Consider the following 24,031-nt stretch of genomic DNA (forward strand, 5'->3'; position numbering starts at 1 on the left):
GATATTAATTTCGTCAATTTGTGAGAAAACGTAACCTAAGTCGAAAGAAGCAGTCATACTGATTCCTAATGTCTCCAACAGCCTCAAACAGATTCATATTATTATTTGAAGCGATTTCTAACTCCTATAGCCCTAAAATTATAGCAGATTTAGTTCTAGGCTTAGATGTTTGAAGAATACAGACAAATGTTTTCAAATAACAGGTATATCGATCTTACACCAGAAATTCCTTTTCTCCAATAGTATATCAAAATTTAATCAGTGCATTAGGACATGCATATGTACAAAATAAAGCACAATATGGATATTTTAGTGAGATCTCATAGCACGTAAATTATGAAAATATCCAAAATCTGAATTAATCAAAACAGAGTGAATTATTTACCCATGCTTGCACATTTGTGTGCAATCACATTTCTGTAAGAAACACACTGCATTAGCATAAGAATATCATGCTGATGCTTTTCTTCAGTAAATATAAAATGATTTCACTTATCAAATACGAGAATCTACTTTAATGGGATTGATTAAAAATCTTATCATTATTTTGACGAACCAAATATGCAAATTTAAAATTTTAAAAACCAAACAAAACAATATAGTAATAATTGCATAATGAAGTAACAAATAAATGAGATGAACTTCAACAGTAAAACTCAAAGAAACTATATCAAGAGCTTGCCTGTTGAGAGCATAGTCAAGACCACCAGAATCAGTTCCTTCAAAGTTAAAACCATTTGGTTCTAGCCCTTGTGTTTGAGCTCTGTCCTTATCATTATCAACATCAAAAACTGTATCATAGAGGCCTGGCATAATACAGAATGTAAATAAGTCGGTTTTTTAATTCCTTTCTAAAAGAAATAATTACTCAGACAAACATGCAGCAAGAGAAATGTCTTCTAATAAAGTTATATGAAACATTAGCATGACATGAAGAAAATTCATAAACATTTGTGGCCCAAGGAGTTCTATATGAGGAAACAACATTTAGAAAAAAGTTGGATCCTCATCTACAAAATCAGAAAATAATAGAATAGCATAGGCAGTCACATAAAAAAGTGGCAGGGCTAAGCAGCAAGAATGTTGCCGAGCATCCAAATGTTGTAAACAATTATACAAATTGTTAGCATAATTATGTATTTTGAAAGTTTTCCTGGTTCATTAAAGTTTTCTTAAATGAGTTTATTATGGTTTCATTTATTTTCAAAAGTAATTAGTGATAATGATAAATTTGCTGTCTGACAGATCAACACATCAATATTTTTATCTCATTCATCACAAATATATCATTGTTTTTAATTTTAATCAAATGAATATAGCATACATTGCTCCAAGAACAATGATGATGTTGGGATCTTTTTCCAATGAATAAAGGTGTTCAAAACTTCTGATACAAATGAAAATAGCATTTGTTGCTCGACCTAATATGGTTCTGAGAATGACGGTGATCTGCACATTCTTCCAACAAGCGTGATTTTAAAAAATTCTTCTGGTTTCTAAATCATACAATTGCTTCTATAAAGTCATCATCAAGTTTCAACATAAAAGAGAACTAATAGAAGCCTCTTTAAAACAATATGTCCTTCAATTGTCCATTCTACATTAAATCTACAGGCATAAAATCTAACAACATGAAATTTGGGAAAAGAAAACCCAACTCAAATAAAGGGTAGGGTTTGCTCACCAACTTAATGTGACTAAATAGTTCAAGAACTTTGTAACCTGTTTGAGAATACAAATCTTTAAAATTTACATTATTTGCTCAACCATCCAAGAAATAAATATTCCACCCTCTAGGCAGAAACTCTGATATTGCACAAAATCTTATCAGATCATCTGTTGCGAACTTTAAGTTTAAGCAATGATATCCATCATCGTGTTATTATAGTATTTAATAGGCCCACATCAATTAATTTGGAAAATATAAATGTGAATAAATAAACCTACATTTCTCATCCTATTAGCTTGAGTTTTGGGTTGAATCAGGACAGATAATGCATTTAGTTTGCATTTAAGCTAAAAAACTAGCACGTATCAAAGGATGTATTAGAAAAACTCAAAGTCCCCGATTAGTTAATTTGGTATATATAAATTTGAATAAAGTAAGTCTAGTTCTCTCATCCTATTAGCTTAAGCTTTTGGGTTTTGGGTTGAATCAAGCCCAAATAATATACTTAGTTTGCATCTAACACATACTAGATCCGATTAGATATATGCTGATTTTAGTCTTCAAAATCTTGCGAAAGGTGTTGCTTGGATTCATGTTGGCAAGCAAGTTACGTGCTTGTTATGAAATTCTCCATTAGTCACGATGTTTTGTTATGCTGTTGACTGGTGCTAAAACTCCATGGAATTTCTTCACATGACACCTATGGTGTTGATAAGAACAAAATCACATTTATCAATTATGTGAGGAATTACTTAATGGTAAAATGATTGACAAATCAATGAGCATTATAGTTATGTGAGCACTAGGAGAAGCTTAATTTGTATTAGCCACATCCTCCAGATGTTACTATTGAGAAAACACAGAGAGAAGTTTTTAAAGTAGTTTCCTTTGAAGTAATTAATTAGGTTTAGCATCATTTCAATGATACAGCTCACCAATAACTTACCCGTATTACGTGGTTATATCTTTCAAAGGATTGTAACAAAGTTTTTGAAAATGTTTTAAGATTCTTCAGAACAATGTCAATTGGACTGATATTAAAAGTAGCAAAGAACAATGAAGACAATTTCTAAAACGCTCACCTCCAGTTTTACGAACAATAGGAATAGCTCCATATCGCATTGCTATTAGTTGCGTCAGGCCACATGGTTCAAAAATTGATGGAACCAAAATGAAATCTGAACCAGCATATATCTAGAAATAAAATAAACATAAACATAAACATAAACGCTCCAAACCATAACATTATAACAATCAGAACTTCCAAGAATGTGAACAATAATGTCTGAAATTGAAAGAGGAAAAGCTCACCAAGTGAGAAAGGGGCTCATCATAAGTTAAACAAAGTTTCACACTGCCAGCATGTGAAGAGTGCAATTGATTTGCAAAGTCTACGAATTCATTTTGGATGCGAGGATCAGGAGCTGAACCCAGCAAAACAAGCTACAACAAAAAATGCCTAGTAATCAATACTTATGAATCAAATACTGTAATAAATCCTATGTTAAAATTCAAATTTATGCCTAAATTGCAAGAAAATCCACAATATAGTGGCCTAGACTAGAGAATGTCAACAACACATGTCAAAACTGAATGATAACCTGTCCATGCTGTTCTAGTGTCCGCCAAACAGCATGTTTAATAAGGTGAATACCCTTCTGAAATGTCAATCGGGAAATAACGCCTACTAGTGGAAGATCAGATTGACTCAACCCAAGCCTCTGCTGCAAAGCAACTTTTGCTGCCTTTTTACCGTCTACAACATTTTCCGAAGTATAACTTACCTGAAAGATATGGAAAATGCAAAGACATAAATAAATAAATAAACTATTAAATATTGCCACTATCAATCTATCTTTTAACTAGTAAATAAATCACTTGTTAAAATAAAAAAACTTGTAAGTGGTTAGGTAAAGGCCCATCCATACCTGATCATTAATGGGCCAGACAAGACTTACTAAGCAACATCACTTCATTTAACAGCATAATTAACTAAAGTGAAGTACTTTATTTATTCAAAAGACTGAAATTTTCTCTCCGGAATTTAATTATAAAGAGTTCCAATGTTCTCTTGACTTTTTATTTGAGGATATATCTCAAAATACTGTGATCAGGTCCCTGTAGCATGCAACTGATTCATCAACTGGGTTTTCTTCATAAAATATCGAAGTAGGTGTTCAGGTTTCAATATTTTCTTTATTCAGTTGTGTATATTTGGTTACTTCTAAAATATTATGCATCCCAAAGTTGGGCATTCAGTTTATTTCAGAGGAGAGTGAATTTAAGAATACTAGAATAAGTATGCAAAGCAAATTAAAATATCTAACATCAACATGTTAGCATATCTAAACTATTATGCTTCAACAGGGCTTGGATTAGCAAGTGTATGTAACCTAATAATGTTATTAGCTTGATTTATGTTGAAACCCATTAAACTAAGAATGGTGAATACATGGTGTTTGACTCTCTATTCAAAAGAAAGCATGTTCCTGGAAGAAAATATGAAAGGCCATATTTCACATGGTTCAACTTGAGACTTCATTTATTAGAAAAACTCAACCTTTTTCACAATAGCAAGTGTGTTAAAGAAATAAAAAATGCGTACTTGAACAGAAGGAAAACAAAACAGAAACAAATACAATTGCAAGAATATGCTTTTAACCAAAATTGTTCTCCTTGCCAACCATCTTTCTCTGTGTATTAGTTTCACCTTCAACCAGATACAAGTTCTCATCTTGTGAGTATCGGTTTTGCAGGTGCAATAGAAGACAAGTAGAAGAGGACAGGAAGAAAGAAGGAGGCAGAGCAATACACCATACTAGCAACTTACTAAGAACACAGTGAATTGGCAAAGAACAGAGATAAATAGAAAAGAGAAGGACAAATAGAGGAAAAGATATAGAGGTTGGTTAACAGTTAACAACCATGGTCCACAACACACCTTCTAACAGGGTATGCATAAGGTAATAACTATTACTGAAGAAGCTCTAGTGAATATCACCACCTCATCTAACCTTCGCCGTCATCGTTGATCCCCATGTCCACTGAGACCTCCTGGGGGGAGGGGTTGCTCTTCCTTACAGTAAGTGTTAGAGTTATGTTATACTTTATATTTGGTTAATAGGCCATATTGGGCCCATACCACAAAACCCTAATATTTCTCTATATATATCCTTGTACTCTTTTACTAATGATATATAAAAACTATTTCTCCTATCTTCACATGGTACCAAAGCCCTGGGTTAAACCCTAGCCGCTGCCACCGCCACTCCAAACCCTAGCCTTCCACCCGCCGCCGCCACCTCTACCGCCCGCCGCCGCTCATCTCTTGTCATTCTCGTTGGTCTATAGGCACCTGGTGATGTTCCTCAGCCCTCACCAGTGATGCCCTTGTCTCGTTGTTAAAGGATTTGTCTTTTCATCGTCATGTCTTCGTCTCATGATTCTTTAGTTAAGAATCTCCATTGTACCTCGCAAAAGTTGGATGGGAGGAACTATGTTTTTTGGGCACGGAGTTTAAGCAGTTCCTTATGGCTCATAAGAAATCGTATTACCTCACGGTAGATCTGCCAGACTTTAAGGATGCCAAGTATGCTGATTGGCTTGCTGAGGATGCTGTAGTACGCTCATGGTTGACCGGTAGTATGGAGCCGAATTTTGCCCGAAGTGTGGTGATGTTGACTACCGCAAAGGCAATTTGGGAGACATCTTCCCCATTTCTCAAAGATCCTAGTCAATACAGACGTCTGATTGGCAAGTTCATTTATCTAACTGTTACTCGTCCTAATATATGTTACACAATTGGACTCCTGAGTCAGTTTATGCATGAGCCACGAGAAGTCCACTGGCAAGGTACTCTGAGGGTTCTTGCATATGTTAAAGGAGCTCCCGGCAAAGGTCTTCTCTACAAGAATCATGATCACCTAGATGTTGCAGCCTATTCTGACTTGAGTTATGCTAGCGATAGAGGAGACAGAAAGTCTACGTCGAGCTTCTGTATGTATGTCGGAGGAAACTTGGTTACTTGGCGAAGCAAGAAACAGAATGTGGTTTCGAGATCGAGTGCAGAAACAGAGTACAGATCGATGGCACAGACAGCTTGTGAGATGGTTTGGGTGCAGTCTTCTATCTGAGTTGGGATTCTCTATCACAATACCTATGCAGATGTTGTATGATAACCAGACTGCCATCTTCATTGCAAATAATCCAACATTCCATGAGCGTACCAAGCATGTGGAGGTTGATTGTCACTATGTTCGTGATATGGTACTGAAGAAAGTCATCTCTACGCCATATACCCAGTCGTCTGAGCAACTGGCGGATATCTTTACCAAGAGTTTAAATATCAAAGTCTTTAGTAATCTATGTAACAAGCTGGGCATGCTCGATATATATGCTCCAGCTTGAGGGAGAGTGTTAGAGTTATATTATACTTTATATTTGGTTAATGGGCCATATTGGGCCTATACCACAAAAACCTAATATTTCTCTATATATATCCTTGTACTCCTTTACTAATGATATATAAAAACTATTTCTCCTATCTTCACAGTAAGAAAATCCATAAATCATGAACATTGAGTATGGGAAGTGTTGGAAATATAGTCCCACATCGGTTGTGTGATGGACGTGTAATGGGTTTATATATAGGTATAGGGTTAAGTCTTAAGACTTTTTTGTGTAAGACCCCTAAACTTTATGTAGCACCCATATAGGGCCCACTAGTACAAATATAAAAATCTAACAAGAAGAAAGTCCAACTTACCTTGCTCCGCGGCTAAATCGACATACTGATAAGTTCGTTAGTTCGAGATCATGGGCAAATGTTGTATGAAGATAGGGGAAGAAACTAAACCGAATTCCAACTCAGGAAGCTCTCCGAAAAACCAAGGAGAAGCTTAAAGCTATCGTGAAAGACTCCATCTCTGTAGATTTCAGCTTCAAATGCCAAGCCTAAGAGTGCAAGAAAAGGGGCTCTATTCCGAAGGTTTCTGGGAAAAGCTTGGCTATTAGACCAAGTCAAGGAAGCGTTGGCGGAATTTGGAGTTAGTTTGGGTTGTTCCATGTCACGAACATGCCAAAACGGCTTTTACCTAATCTATTGCTAGGCTGAGGAGATGGCAGACAAACTAGTGTAGGAAGGGCCATGGGCAGTAGCTGGTATGGTGTTACAACTGATCCCCTCGGAAAAATAACTTTCAACCATCTTTTAAGAAGCTGGAATTAGCAGCAGTTTGGGTCCAGCTCCACCATTTTCCCATTGAGTTTTAAGACGAATAATCTTCCAGATGGTAGGCCCGCTGCTCAAGGTCAATGACTTCACAGAGAACCACTTGAGGGCAAAATATGCAAGACTTTATGGCAAAGTTGATCTCATGCAACTACTAAAGACAGGGGTTCTAGATTGACTCTGATGGTGAAAGGATCATGGTGGTTGTTGTGTATGAGAAGCTTCCAGTGTTTTGTTACTGGTGTGGCCGAGTAGGCCATGGTAAAGGTTTGCTCACATTTGTGTCCAGCATCCGAAGGATTATGAGTGAGGGCCGCCTAATGGTGGTAGAGCATCAACGTAGCCAGCTGGACACAATGGTGAGCAGATTTATACTAGTGAAAGCTCGATGGTGCCCAAGCCGATGCCAAAAGATAAGGGTGATAAATCTGGGAAATTCGGAACATAGATGGTGGTCTAGAGAAGGAAAATAAGAGGGCGAGGCCAAATTCTAGCGGCGCCAACCCGGCAGCCAGTGCCGCAAAGGATGGCGACACGTGTTAAACTTTGCCCTTTAAGTTGCAGCACGTGGCACGAGGTGGCGTGACCCGTAGTACAGGCGGTGGCAAGTCCTCTTTGGGAAGTCAAACGGTGCAAGTTACCCGAGAATATTCACTTCGAGCAACACCACAAGACAAACTTGAAATGAGTTGAAAAAGGAAATACTATAGTTAAACGCTATCTCAATCATTGATGTCCAAAATATCTAACTTTTATTTCTCCCATTAAAAATAGATGACAATTAAAAAATGGGAAAAGAACATGAATAACTTCGCAATTTTCAAAAAGACTCATAGTTCCCAACAAATCCTTGGTTTTTCAACAATAGATATCACTTCTTCTTCTTTTTTTAAAGTACTATTTTATCTCTATTTTATTTTAATTTATTAATTTTTTTTCATTTCCCCGAAAACCGCTGATGATAGCCTAAGCACACCCCACCGAGACCCCACATGCCTCGTCGGAGCAGGACATCCCTCCCTCATTATAGGTGCCTTTTCCCCTAAAAGTCTCTGGTTGGGAGAACTCCCTGGAAGGCCAAGCGTGCTCACGCATGGCTTGTCAAGGAGTAGGCAAGCTCCGATGTGCGGGTGGCGCCATAGGTGAAATGTTGCTAATGGAGGAGTAAAGTAAGATGAAAATGTAATTACTTCAAAAATAATTAATTCTGTAAAATTTAAATTTGTAGATATTATAAGTTAGTTGACTATTGCAAAGGGTTGCGGGTTATGAGTCCTTTCTTCTATTTATATTATCGCGAATAGATGTGCTCATAAACAATTTTACACGGCATAAACACACAGAAAACCAGGTAATTATGGAAACAAGGTTTAATTTTACAATGTTATCTACAAACTAGAAAATGACGCAAACTAACCAAACATAATTGAAAATTTACGATGCAAGAATAAACTCTGCAATGGAGTAAAATAAAATAATAAAACTCACAGGAATGAAATTGTCATTGTATGGATCCCAAATATCTGGATCAATTCCATTTAAGATACCATGGAACTTATGAAGATGAGGAGAAATTAGAGCATTTCCTGAAACCTCCTTTGCATATGTATGGGATACCTGAAAGTAACAAAAAAATATATCACAAAGGCATTTATATATGAGAAGAAATAGTTCATTTTCCTTCTAACTTTGAGTTATTGGGTAACATAGGATCACACTTATAATACAATAATTGCGTACAATCAATTTAATAAGTTAAATAAATGAAATTGAAATGTCTGACTCAAAAAAGGTGCATGCCCACAGAATCCTATATATGAAGTCTAGCTTTTATAGTTCCAAACAATGCAAAATCCATGCCCTTGCCTTTCTTGTAAGTTTATAGCTTCGATTAGGTCTATGAAAACAATACTAAATTTTAGGGAAAAAAACACTTATTAATATTTTTGTATATAAAAACTGCATAATTAACATCATGCATTTAGTTGTTGATCCCTTATTAAGAATGCATTTTCTTAGCATTTGTAATGTATTCTTCTTCTTTTTTGTACAAACTACTTCTTTTAGTTACTTTACATATAGAAAAGCTGAAGCCGACCTAAAACTTTGAAAAATAGAGGGTGTTTCAAAGGCAAGGAGAAAAATGACTAGACTTGACAGGTGGGCTAGTTTTTCCAAGGTACACAACCCTTCAAGTGAACCAACACATCTGTGGTCTGTAAAAGTGCCTAGGACCCAGCTCCTAACATTAGGCATAAAAGGCATCAAAAAAGGGTTTTTTTGAGGAGGGAGAGATAGGCTGAGAAGGATGGCGGCTAGAGAAAAAACAAAGGAGGTTCTAAAGGCTCAAAAAGGGAGGAAAAAAGAGGAGAACAAGGCTGGGAAATCTGAAGATCAAGTCTTTGGGGGCAACATAGGGTGCTTCTCAAGACTTGTTGTGCTGTGTTCTTACATAGATTTTATGTTTCCTGTTTTCTTTAGTAATTAAGACATGGAAGTGAAGAACTTCTCTCTAGGTTTGGGATTAGCCCAAAGTTGTGGTGATTGATGTGGTTGTTCCTTTTGTAAGGATCTTTATAATTAATAGTAGATTACTTTGAATTGGCTTTTGATTGGTGTTTGCATAGCATGGAGTGTGAAAGCACTTGCGTGATTTATCATAGGGATCAAGAGTAACTGAAAAGTTGTTTTAGGTCTTGAAAATTCTTAAGACAACCCTGAAATTACTAAAGAGTATTTCTTGAGGGTTTAGTGTTTAATCATTGAGCTTAATAGGGTTTTGAAAGAGTTCATCTACCACGAAAGTAGGGGTTGGCTCAATTAAAATCAACTTGTTATCTCTTGAAAAATAGTGACAAGTAATCAAGGATTATTACCCTTCAATTGATCTACCCAAATCTAGTAGAGATCCAAACACATCTTTTATTACTCTTTGTGGTGAGTTCCCAAGCCTAGGTTTACTTGAATCTGGTTTATAATCCACACCCTTACATCTCCGCATTACCCCATTTGTGCAATTTCTCCTGCTTTATTGCTTTGACTTTCCCATCTTTACATCTTTTAATTGCCTAGATAGCCTATTGTTATAATAGGTTAGTAATCACACTTGGTCTTCATGGGATCGATATCTTAATTACTACTTGGCAAAACCATAAACTTGCGGTTGTGCAACGACATATACATATATATAAATCCTACTAGAAACCCTATTGCTGACATAAGTTGTAGGATTTCTATCATTTTATTAATGGCAATTGATTTAAGAATAAATCTCAAGCTATCCTTTCTTAAATCACCCCTGCATGTTGCACAACAATAAAGAAGTTCACAATAGAACTCAATTAACTAAATGTGTACATGGGCTTCCATCAACACAAAAGTAGAATTCCTCGTGGAGGCAGCCTTTCATCACTGAAAAGGTTGCTTGATGATAAATCATTGGAAAAGGTTGCCTTCTAAATGTTGAACTCGTTGATTTGATAGTGAGTGCGCATTGGCCACCATAACTTTAAAGCTTCATCAATCACAGGAAACAATTGCCCTAAAGCAAGTTGACCAGTATCTCAAATTGATAACATAACATACTAGGATTCCATCCACCCTCGTTCAAATTTGTAACCACTATGATAAGTCCCTTTACTTGAGGGTAAAAGTAATTAAGAATTCAACTATGATGTCAACAAAGGTCGACTTTCTGTCCTTGGCATTGTTTACCTGGATAACTGTCTCATCTTGAAAATTCTTGTCATCACTTTTGTAATAATGGTTTTTCACTAACACACAGCATTTTACAACTAGTACAGACAAATGGTCCGAGCTCCTCATTCTTTATAAAAACGATTTCTCACTACCTTGCACAGCAACAATTTGCAACAACTATGGAGGAATTCTATTGGCTAAGTGATTTCTCACATCCCTCAAAACTGCTTTTGAATATGATGGTAGGTCAATTAACATTTTTTATCATAGTGTCCATGAAATTAAGATCCTTAGTGGAATAGAAGACTTACAACATCATCCAGGTTCTTGGCGGTGGTAAGCACCTGTTAGACTAGATCATGCCACAAGAACAACTTTTAGACATTAAACCTTCGAGTAGGCAAGATTACCAACACCCTCAGCAATGTACTTTTATTGACCAGGTTAAGCATTGATAAAGACCTAGTGATATGTGAAGATTTACCCAACTACAGTTTGTTTGTGTTCACACACTATTAGTGATGTACTCGCAGTGAGCCAAGACAAGTAAAGTTAGGCTGGAGTGAATCTGAGATAATATCGTGCCGATGGTAATCAGCATCATTCATGAGCATACATTCTTTACTTGATTAGCACTTGCTTATTCCAAAATACTTCCAGGAATAAGATTGCATTGAAATGATTGCTTCTCATCAGACTTTGATGAATACATTATATTGAAAGAGGCTGCATGCAATAATTTATCATATTTGTTTCATCAAATGACAAAGACTACAGTTGCTATTAATAAACAAGGGTGCAGAATTCTTCTTTGTTGCAGGTATCCTGCTTAGGTTTATAAGTATAAATTATCAAGTGTTAAGTTCATTTTTTATAGCTACCTTGATAGTGTTGTGTTGTTTTTGTTACAAGATTTGGATGTGCCAGAATTTCCATGCACTCCATGAAACAACTTGTTAGAGTTTAGATTAGTTAATGGGCCATATTGGGCCCATACCACAAAACCCTAATATTTCTCTATATATATCCTTGTACTCTTTTCCTGATTGATATCCAAATTATTTTTCCTATTCTCACATGGTACCAGAGCACTGGGTTAGACCCGTAACGGCCACCCAAAACCCTAGCCGCCGCCGTCGCAGCCACCACTCCGAACCCTAGCCTTCAACCCGCCACCACCACCTCTACCGCTAGCCACCGCTCATCTATAGCCGTTCTCGTTGTTCTACAGGCACCTGGTGATGTTCCTCAGCCTTCACCAGTGATGCCCTTGTCTCGTTGCTGAAAGATGTCTATTCGTCGTCATGTCTTCGTCTCATGTGCATGGTAAAGGCTCCTCTCATGGTGGTCGAGGAGCTGGCTGTGATGATTCTTGGGGTGGGTTTGTGTGCACTTTTTGTCGACGGACGGGCCACACTGAGAATCATTGTTGGGATAAGCATGGTCGTCCGATAATGGTTAATGCTAGTACAGAGTTGGTCGATCCATCACCTACTTCTAGTGCTGAACAGTTACTCACTATCTATCAGGCTGACTTTGCACGGTTCCAGCAGCTACAGGGCACAGTTTCTCACACCATAGTCTCTTCTCCTACTTCCTTAAGTAATGCCTTTCTTGCTTCAAGGGACAATTCCTAGATTATTGACTCTGGGGCCTTCTCTCACATGACAGATACAAAATCTTTTTTCAAAATCTCTCTATTTGTTCTTCATTCTATGGCAGTTGTCGATGGACAATCTTGCTTATTATCCGGAGGAGTTGTGCAGGCTTCCTCTCAACTTAAACTAACTGATATTCTTTTCGTACTTGAATTTCCTGTCAACTTGTTATCTGTTTCTGTGATTACTAAACAATTGAATTGTAGTGTTACTTTTTTCCCTTTTCACTGCACTTTTCAGGATCTGCAGACGAGGAAAAAGGATTGGTTTGGACCGTAATCATGGTGACGGCGTGTAAACGTTGTGCGTGATGATATTCCTTGTGGTTTGGCAGCTTCAATTTCAGACACCGAATCATCACTCATATGGCACTGTAGATAAGGTCATCCTCTCTTAGTCATCTTCGGTAGGCTTTGCCTTGTATTCAGGTCAAGTCATTTAAATGTGAGTCGTGTCAGTTGGGTAAGCATCATCATGCTACTTTTAAATGTTCTACTCTAGTGTCTGCTCGGTCGTCATTTGATCTAGTTCAATGTGATGTTTGGGGACCTTCTAGAATCGCGACTATTTCCAATCATCGTTACTATGTTGTGTTTGTTGATGATTTTTGAGTGTTATGGGTATATTTGTTAAAAGACTGTCGGTCTATTGTTGATGTCCTTAAAACATTTATTTTGGAAGTACAAAATCGGTTTTCCATTGTTCTCAAATGTCTTCGTACTAATAATGCTTTAGAATTTGTATCTTCTACTATAAATTCTTTGCGTGCGTCCTTTGGGATTATTCACCAAACCACCTATCCACACACCTCTCAGCCGAATGGGGTTGCTGAAAGAAAGCATCATCACATCTTAAATATTGCACGCACTCTCTTAGCAGAGCGTAATGTCCCTAGGTATTTGTGGTCTAACGCTATCTTCACTGCAGTATATTTTATTAATCGTATGCCTTCTGCACCCCTAGGGAGAAAGATCCCGCTACATCATCTTCTACTTGATACTAAGTTGTTTTGCTTGTCTCCTCGCGTTTTCGGTTGTGTTGGTTTTGTTCAGGATTAACTCCTGGTTTGGATAAATTGTGCCCGCATGCGCTTAAATGTGTCTTTATCGGATATTCTTGCACCCAACGTAGATATCGTTTGGAGTAAAGCTATTCGTCCCGATGAACTTTCCAGAATTCATCTCCCGAACGACGTGGTTGTCCACGTGAATTCCTTCTCTCTTTCCTCATTAGCTTAACTCTCTCACTTTAACGTAAAAAACATAAAAACAAAAAGAAGAAAAGAAACATCTAGCCCTACCTCATCTCATCCCCCTTCATCTCCCATCTCCCATCTTTCCATTCTCTTCAAAGAACTTCCAAACATTCACCGGCGAGAAAAGCAAAGGGCTCAGTAGGAAGCCGCTGCACTTCCAAGGGTCCATCTTCCACTGTGTGATCCCCGGATTCATGTGTCAGTGTTGTGACTTCACAGCCAGAAATGGCACTGGCAGGGAGTCGATCTATTGGGAGAAGTTCGAGGACGAGAACTTCAAGCTGAAGCACACTGGTCGTAGGGTGCTCTCGATGGCGAACGCTGGGCTAAGGACGAATGGGTCTCAATTCTTCATATGCACGGCGGCGACGTCGTGGCTCAATTTAAAGCATGTCGTGTTCGGGATTGTTATGGAAGGGTTGGATACTTGGATGTCATGAAGAAAATTGAGAGCTTGGGATCACAGAGCAGCAAGACTTCGAAGAGTCACCATCTCAGTATCTTCACCATGAGTATTTTACAAAGAAAGTGAAGAGAATGGAAAGATGGGAGATGGGAGATGAAGATAAGGTAGGGCCAGATGTTTCTTTCTTCTTTTTGTTTTTTATGTACTTGCTCAGACTTGTACACCATAGGTCTGTTTACCAGGACTTGTACACTACTTTGTGTCTCAGAGGTCCTACACACATTGACTTGTACACTACTTGTGTCTCAGAGGTCCTATACCACTTGTGTAAATATATATTGGGCTCCACTATATTTCTCTGATACCATGTTAGATTTTTATATTTTAGTACTAGTGAACCCTATATGGGCTTTATATGGGCTTAAGGGTCTTACACCAAAAAGTCTCAAGACTTAGTGGCTCAACCCCGATACCTATATATAAACCCATTACACTTCTATCACACAAACAATGTGGTACTATATTTCCAACAGAAAGAATTCACGTGGGCAAACCACGTCGTTCGAGAGATGAATTCGGAAAAATTCATCGGGACGAATAGCTTTACTCTATCATTTGTACCACCCGACTAGTCGGAAGTACTATATGTCTATGAATGTCACGTTTTTTGAGTCTCAATCCTTTTTTTTTACTCAGGTTCTCACGATTAGTTGACTACGTTATCTGATATTGTTCTCCCCATTCCTGTTTCTGTCACTCCGCCTATGCCTATGCCTAGTGTGACACATTCTCCAGTGGATCCAGATGATGGCCGTTTTGAACAAGTTTATCATCGCCGCCAACATGTACCACCGCCAGATTAGCCGTATGAGTCTAAGTAAGTAATGTTTTTCCTTACCCAATGCACTTCTAGTCATGCATTTCTAGTTGTCTATGAAGCTAGTTTGCACATCATTTAATTAGACGGAACGTAGATCTAGATTTTCAGAATAGATCACGTTTTTAAACGTTAGAGTCTATAAAAATGAGTTAGATATACACGATCTTCATGCCGTAAAAAAACAAAAAAATTCTTCTTATGCATTGTGCATTATTTGAGTTTGACACATGTAGCCATGTATAGGTTATATGGAGACATTACAATACAGATTCGATAAATCAGTTACTGTACATAATTGTTGAAAGTAGACACATTTTGGACACCCAAGCTACCAATTATCGGTTTGGAACTCACCGAGAAGCATTTTCGACACAACAAAAGAAAATACACTTCAATCCAAAAGTGCAGGATAACCAAAATTAACAACTTTTATTAACGAAGTCTAAAAACTACATGTTCACCCTGCACCTCTTACTATCTAGTATTTATACTAACAATCGGGGCTCAACAAATAATCCTAACAAAAAAAGAATCCCCGAAAATAGATAAATCCAGACAAAAGAAATCCCAACAAATAAAAAAAAGAGAAAGAGAGAAGCCCAACACAGGACCTAGTAGTACTTAACCTCATCCTACATCAATTTTTGTGACAATTTCGATTGTTTTTGCACATGCTAGATGTTGTTGAAAGAATAACACTATATGGCCAATACAAACAGTCTTCCGATACAATGTTGGGCTAACCAACATGAATTATTACCTACTAGGTTAAGGTCAAAACCTAACAAAGAGATGACACACTGCATACTTACATCCCGCGGTACCAGGGTATTACAAGAGGCAATAGATCCACCCTAGCTATGGCACCCAATGCTTCTATTTATATCCCACATATTTTTGTGGAGACAACTCTTAGGTGTTAATGTTTTCTTTTTAATTTGTATTTTTCCACTTCATTATTGTTGGTGTGTATTATCCGTTTTACCATATATTAAAATGTTGATTTTATTATCTCAGCGAACAGTGACATGTAGCTTCGATTGCTGACAATGTTGTTAAAGGTCGTATATTGTGATCACTCGTGAGATATTCAAAAACAACATGATCAAATTGTTAAATTAAAAATCTTATAACATCTTAACCTAGGATTAGGTCTAATTTATTCATTAACCATAATATTTTTTTGCTTGGATATTATCATTTTGGTTCGGGCTACTGCTTTTTGGTGCTTTATATGCAAATGGATGGAGTTTTTCATCAATTATATAATTATTTGAAGCATTGTAGAAGAAAAGAGATGAAAGAAGTTATGGAGATAAAAGAGTACAAAACAAAAAGACATCAAGGAACATGACCCGCCAGTGTCAACCACCATCGGCATGAAACACAATGGGGATCTTGATTCAAAAAGGACCACGACCTACCCATGGTGCACCACAGACTCATGACGCATAGCCGCCAAAAAAAACCCTAGCTTATTTCATCCTATATAACACCATGGAGGATTTTTAGAAGGAGATCGATCTTTGGCTGTCGTGGTTAGAGTTTGAGATTGTAAAAGCATCAGAAGACCAAAACACACAAAAAGATGGTGAAGATCAAGAATTAATTGAAGATCTGTCGACTTTGAAGCATGTTACTCATCGATCAAACTGAGTTTTTTCTTTTTTTTTTGTAGTTTTATTATAGTGCTTAGTTTGAATATCATGGGTTGCAATTCGAACATGAATTAGTAGATCTATCTTTCTGGGGTTGGGATTAGCCCCTTGATGAACAAAAATTCTTTATATTGACTTTTCTTTCTACTTGAATGCTTAAATTCCCTTTGATTTAATCCTTTGATACTTAATGCTTGTGAATGTGATGGATCCCATATTTGCATGATGTTAGACACCAAAGGAAGGACCGAAAAGTGAACTACTGTGGTAGAAACCCTAAGATTAAGCCTGAAGCTATAGATTTGGATTTCTTGAGGATTAATGGCTATCATGAAACTTAAATGATATAATTAGATTCAATTACCACAAAAATAGGAGATGATCAAAATTAGATACCTCACTATATTCTGAAAAGAAAAAGTGAGTACTTTAAGATAAACCACCCTCAAACAATAAAATTTAATAAAGTCATATAAAAATCTTTTGTTTATCATTGCGGTGAAACCTTAATTGTAGAAGCCTCTGAATTCTGAATTCTCCCTCCTTGCCACTAGTCATAATTTAGTAGTTTTAGCTTTAATTACAATCAGTTCTATACTTCTATCCAACTTTTTTTTTCTTACTTGGATTTGTCTAGTAACCTTTAGTTGCAAGAAATTAGTAGTCGAAATCATAGTCCTCATGGGAATGATATCTTATTTACTACTTGACAACTCGTGCACTTGTAAAAGATAAATATCTAGACATCTCCCTCTTTGGAATGTCACTTGCCGCATGAGGCAGATCCAATGTCACTCAGGTCGATTCCATGCAAGAAAACTAGATGGCAACACATTATTGGTAGACATCACGAGGAGGTTAGACCATATACAACACTAAACAAGATCAATGAAGTTATGCATATTAAGCCTATGAGCTAGCTAAGGCAACTAAAGGATCAAGGTGTAGCAACCAAACATAAGCTGATCCTAAGGAGAAAAAGTCGATGATGTCATTAATTTTGTTATTATTCAAAATCTTATTTTATGCCTAGCATAAAGTTGAACATTGTAGTTTGTTGTAATAATGATGTATAACATTGTTAAGTATAAGGCACTATTTCACAAGTAGTTGTTATTTTCTTAAGAAAGTAGTAAGATAATAGTGATATTTGAAAAAAAAAATTTAAGAATATAAATACAACAAAAAAGTATGAAAAAATTAGAAAACAAATTTGAAACGAAAATAAAAATAAAAGTAAACAAAGGATATTTTGAAAGAACGCCTCTCATATTTTGCAATAAAAATTACATAAATATTTACATCCAACTCCGTCATTGCACTGAAGATAAAAATACAAAAGAATATAAGAAGGGTTGGACTTGGAATATACCTGGAGTGTAGTTCATAGGAGGGGCTCTCATGTATTGCAATTATTTGCGCACAAAGGAAATGGACTTTCAAAGTAATAGGGCAGCCCACTTGATAACCCTAGAACCATTTTGACAAATACTAAAGCCCTAGACCCCAAAAAATTTTAAAAATGAATAAAAATGTCCAAAGAACGTGTCAATCATTTTCTTCACAAGTGCCAATCATTCTAATTTACCTCTCAGGAAATCTGCAGTTACCCTAACCATAAAAAGATAATCATTAATATTTTTATGGATTTTATTAATAGATTTTCCTTCATATGTCATGCTCCTATTTTGTTTGTGTTATTGACATATTTACCTTTATGAAGAAAAAGACAAAAAAATTTTGAAAAAACCAAGTTTGATATTGTTGGAAATATAGTACCACGTCGGTTGTGTAATAAAAGTGTAATGGGTTTATATATGGAGGTTGAGCCACTAAGTCTTGAGACTTTTTGGTGTAAGACCCCTAAGCCCATATAGAGCCCATTTAGGGCCCACTAGTATCAAAATATAAAATCTTAACAGATATGATGTGCTTGAAGGCTATGCTTTATTGACATTAATATACACCCAGTCCTCACTGGTTGTTCCCCAAGCATTTAAGGCCCATATTCTAGAAAATGTAAGAAACATTAATAAGTGATCATTTACGAGGATTTAAACAAGAGGGATCCTGGCCATTAGGCCTAAGTGGACTGCTTGTTATTTACCTAAAAGAAAATATCCAAACTCTTCTACTGGAAATGATTTTCAAGAAAGGATGATAGCCCTTGCTCTTAAAAAAAAACATGAAACTTGAATAATCCTATAGTAAGGTGCAAAAAAAAAACCCAAGAGCCTATAAACATGTAAAGAAAAAAATTTGACAAGAATGAACAAATTAAACTTTTTTTAAATGCTATATGAAGTTGTAACAAAGTATGAGACTTAAAGACCAAATTAAATTGGAATTTGGACCTAACAACAATAGATGGTGGAATATTAAAAATTGAATGAAGACATAATTAACAAACTATCCACATTGAAAAAAAGGAGTCAAAAGTTATATACTAACAGTGGTGGCCTTGTCAGCATGCGCCATTGCTTTTCCAATGAAAGGTGCTCCAAACTCAAGATTGTGAATGGTGAAGACAACTCGAGCACTATTCAGGCCATAATGCATATAATGTTCCTTAAATAACCATGCAACGGGAGCACTAGACCAATCATGACAATGCAAAATATCCTGCCAGTGCAACAAGTTATTAGTTGGGATGTAATGTGCAAATAGAGATGAAGAAACAAAAAATAATTTTTTAGCATCTAACAATATATCTGATCTGTACTCGCAAAACAATTATATTTGTAATATGTTTTTGTAAGAAGAATAACATAATTACGGGGTAAATCTAATTAGTTGATCATGCCATCTCAAGGAAACAATAGAAATAAGTGAATTTTTCACTCACTGGATGAGATCCTGTTTGGAGGAGATATTCAAGAGCTGCATGACAAAAGAATCCAAATCTATCTGCATCATTATTCCTTCCATAAATGCATCCCACCCAAAACATTCTGCAAACCAAATCAAAATCATAAGCTTTATGACAATCGAAAATGATTTCTTGAATGTAAAATATTAAAGGGAAAAGGAATATTGAGTAGAATGTATACCATGAGGAGAAATTTGAAGCTGATAATATTTAGATTGGCATGGAGAAAAGATGAATGTCACAAGGTAGTATTAAAAATCTTTCGTGGTTTTTAATGTTAAATTAGCATTGTTCAATAATTCATAATCATTTCTGCTAGGTGAAAGTCCATAATTGGGCATTAAAGTATACCCAATTGTTTCTTTTAATCTTTCAACTAAAACAAAGTGCCAATTAGGTCCCAAGACTACACAAATATGTGCGATTAGGTGGAGGTGCAAATCTTTATATTTGGTTCATTTTTGTAATTTAACAAAGGTTTTCTGCCAAAGAAGAATGGCAATCGCAATCATCTTTAACCGAATAATAGCATGGTCAAATGCAAATGTTCCAACAGTTAGATCATTTATGCCTAAAACAGGTTACATAGTGCTCCCAAAGTAGGCATCCACTTTATTCATGCGAAAAAGAGAAAATCTAGTACTTGATTTTCCCTCAGATGGACATTAATACAGATCACAAAAGAAGCAGACATCATACAAACTTGGGGAGCATTAGAAAGTATTAAAATTGGGTCAGATCAGGCTGATTGTTGTAGCTGGGCTGGAGACAGGTTCCTTATTCATAACCAAACCTAAGCTAATTACTCTTGTGAATAGCCCTACATCAGAAAATGAACAAAAGTTCACCAACTTGTATATACATATATATATATATAGATATATCTAGCCTTTTGGACCATGAGGGCCATGTTATAATCTAGAATTATATTCCTACGGACAGAACAATCTTAAGCATCCAATTTTCTTTTATGTCAAAAACTTATCCCATAGATATTACATGCCCCCACATGAAATCCCAAATACCTAATGGAAAATCTTACTTCCAATAAGCCAATAGAATCCCTATCAACTAAATCTATCACATGTTTATAATGCGACAGAAGATCCCCATCCATAAAACTGTCATTAAGTTCAAATACCAGACTATGAATCTCAAGAAAACGTACTTGGAGTTTTTCCTTAAAAAAAAAACGTGAACTAGATCAGAATCCAGTGGTTACTTCCTTCACATCATTCATAATCCCTTTACTCTTTAAGGCACCTTTTACAACTGTAAGGTTGTGTAATCAATACTGTGTTTGAGGATGTGTCAAACTGAATAAAAAGATGGCATACATCATATTTAGTATTAGACTAAAGTAACAAGAGATTGACAAATACAAATTGAGTTAATCATCCCATGTTATGGACAACTTTCCAATGAATTTGGATCAAACAATTTTTTTCCTTGCGCACTAGTTCATTGCATCTATATTCGCATTTCACTTAGGAATAGCCAGCAATGAATGATCTCAACAGGAAAAAGACAATTACAAAGAAATTTAGTTCAAAAATTATCAAGTGACACAAGCAAATTAAATTGAAAGATAATTGAATAAACAATTCTAAGCCAAGATAATTACTGCATTACCCATTTTGTGGCTCTAAAAAGTAAACTGACAAGCCTTCAACCCTTCCAAACCAAACTTTTATTTCCGTTCCACCCCAAGAAAAATTCCGACTATGATGAAAATCTTTTACCTATAAACCAATAAATAAAGCCATTATTGAAAATAAGCAATCATGCCAAAACTGAGAATAAATAAAGATGTAGATTAACTTGAGACAAGCATAACTTACATTAAAAATTAAATTTGGCAATAGAATATATCAGTAAATGAAAGAAATCAGTATTTGCAAAGATAGCCACATACGCACTTGGGCATCAAGAGGCAATCAACATATCTAATATGTGATTAGCCCCAACACTTGGATATGATGCCATTTAATTTAATAAGAATGCAAGTAGACTCAAGTACAACTTAGTTTATGTCTGTTTACAATGATTATCAAATTAATAGTTAACTTATACAAGGGTATGCAGCCAGATGGTTTACAATGTCTCAATGTTTCATCAATGCTGGTTATTGATTAACAATGGTACTGTTATAAATATGCTCTGTCTTGTTGAGATTAAAATTATTTTTAAGAGCAAATAATCAATTGGTCAAGTGGGTTGACTTCCCCCACATCGGTTGTTCATTTCACCGCAAGTGAGGAAGCAACACTTCACCCACTTCTCCCACTTATTTCATTTTAGTTAAAACCACATCAATATTTTTACAACTGAAGTGGGGGAAAGTGACGATATAAATAATCTCACTTCCTTCCACTTATCCTAACCATCTCGATCCTATTGAAGGTGTCGTGAAACTCCTAATGTCTTTGGTGCTGAAAGATGAACACAGGAAATATAACTTTTCTAGCACTTTCAAACCATTTTGCGAAGTGGGACTTCCACCCATTTTTTCACTTACTGACTGCTGAATTTTTGGCTACAAGAATAAAGGATTTTTCACTTCTGTTAGAATTATGTTATAGTTTATATTTGGTTAATGGGCCATATTGGGCCCATACCACAAAACCCTAATATTTCTCTATAAAAATCTTTGTACTCCTTTACTAATGAGATATACAAACTATTTCTCCTATCTTCACATGGTACCAGAGCTGTGGGTTAAACCCTAGCCGCCACCCAAAACCTTAGCCGCCACTGCCACTCCAAATCCTAGCCTTCCACCCAACGCCGCCACCTCTACCGCCCGACTTCGCTCATCTCTTGCCTTTCTCGTTGGTCTATGGGCACCTGGTGATGTTCCTCACTCCCTCACCCGATGATGTCCTTGTCTTGTCTGTCAAGGATTTGTCTTGTCATCGCTCATGTCTTCATCTCATAATTCTTTAGTTAAGAATCTCCATTAGTACCTAGCAAAAAGTTGGATGGGAGGAACTATGTTTTTGGGCACGAGTTTTGAGGCGCTCCTTATGGCTCATAAGAAATCATCGTACCTCACGGCAGATCCGCCGGACTCGAAGGATGCCAAGTATGCTGATTGGCTTGTTGAGGATGCTACAGTGAGCTCATGGTTGACCGGTAGTATGGAGCCGGATATTGCCCGAAGTGTGGTGAGGTTGACTACTGCAAAGGCAATTTGGGAGATGTGCAAATTGACATATGGAAATGAAAATAATATCTCTCGTGGTTTTTGAGTTGTATGAGCAACCCATGCTTATGTACCGCCAAGGCGATCGTATCTCCCCGCCTTCACCGCATCCGTAGCCTTTGTTGGATGAGCTAGATATTAACCAGCCATTAGTTCTTGATCTGGCCACCCTTCGTCGTTACCGGAATGAAGTTGCAGTCATCGCATATCTTCCGTGCTCCCTCTTGAGATGCAAAACCGGTGAAGGGCTCATTCGAGTTCCGAGGGAATGCCCCGATCTTGCTCACTTGCTTATGCTCGCGTGCTCACTGCCTTCTATATCCACATCTCCATCGCTCGTTGTGTCCTCCGATCGATCCCGCTTTTGCTAGCTTCTCATGGCGTGGTGGTAAAGGCTCCTCTCGTGGTGGTCGAGGAGCTGGCCGTGGTGATTCTCGGAATAGGTTTGTGTACCTTCTGTCGACGGCCAGGCCACACTGAGGATCGCTGTTTCGATAAGCATAGTCACCCGGCGGTGGCCAATGCTAGCACCAAGGTGGTCGATCCGTCACCCACTTCTAGTCTCGAAACAGCTTTGTCACTATCTCTCAGTCGACTTTGCACGGTTCCCAAAGCAGCCATAAGGCACGCTGCCTCACACCATAGTCTCTTTTTCTGTTTCCTCAGGTAATGCCTTTCTTGCTTCCAGGGATGTTCCCTGGATTATCGACTGGGGACTCTTCTCACATGACTGTACAAAACTTTTTTTCAAAAACCTTTCTCCGTCTATTTTTTTCGCTACGTGGCAATCTGCCGATGGACGATCGTGCTTAGTGTCCGGGAGAGGAGTTTACAGGGTGCTTCCTCACGACTTAGACTAAATGATGTTCTTTACGTGCACTGATTTCCTGCTCAACTTGCTATCCGTTTCGCGATCACCAAACATTTTGAATTGTAGTGTAACATTTTTTTCCCTTTTCACTGTATTTTTCAGGATCTGCAGACAGGGAAGAGGATTGGTTTGGGGCGTAATCGTGGTGATCTAGACTTTGATACTTGAGATTGATCGATGGAGGATATTATGACAAAACTGAATGAAACGGAGCTCAAAACCTAACTTCTGATGTTGGGTCGGCGAGGGGAGGGATCGACACCGGTATATCCAGAGCCTATGAGGCTAGATCTTCCTCCCGTAGATCTGAAGCTTGATGGACCAGCCACGTATCTGAGTTGGTCGCGTCAGATTGAGGCTACTCTAGTGGGGAAAAAGCTAGATGGATACCTGACAAGAGTCAAGGCCAAGCCAACAAATCGAAGCGCCGAGGAGGATCAGTGGAGGACCACACACATCTTGCTTTACACCTGACTATTGAACTCAATGGTTCCAAAGGTTGCTTCATTAGTGGATGGTATTCGAAAGTTAGAGGATATTTGGGTGAAGCTGAAAAGGACCTATGCTGGGGCTGAGAACCACATGAGGGTGTTCCAGATCCAGCGCGACGTAGAGGCGGTGGTGCAGGGTG

At 37.2% G+C, this 24,031-nt stretch overlaps 1 protein-coding gene across 1 annotated transcript in view; it reads right to left on the reverse strand.

Annotated features, from left to right (window-relative positions):
• Positions 1-24,031, reverse strand: part of LOC120268857 (soluble starch synthase 3, chloroplastic/amyloplastic) — a 51,200-nt gene that overhangs the window by 7,692 nt on the left and 19,477 nt on the right. Inside the window, 8 exon segments of the mRNA XM_039276115.1 lie at positions 683-806; positions 2,752-2,863; positions 2,981-3,112; positions 3,271-3,453; positions 8,388-8,516; positions 18,907-19,077; positions 19,301-19,406; positions 20,957-21,066. Coding sequence (XP_039132049.1) covers positions 683-806; positions 2,752-2,863; positions 2,981-3,112; positions 3,271-3,453; positions 8,388-8,516; positions 18,907-19,077; positions 19,301-19,406; positions 20,957-21,066 — 1,067 coding nt within the window.

This window comes from Dioscorea cayenensis, chromosome 9 (assembly GCF_009730915.1).
Source record: "Dioscorea cayenensis subsp. rotundata cultivar TDr96_F1 chromosome 9, TDr96_F1_v2_PseudoChromosome.rev07_lg8_w22 25.fasta, whole genome shotgun sequence".
NCBI classification, from domain to species: domain Eukaryota; kingdom Viridiplantae; phylum Streptophyta; class Magnoliopsida; order Dioscoreales; family Dioscoreaceae; genus Dioscorea; species Dioscorea cayenensis.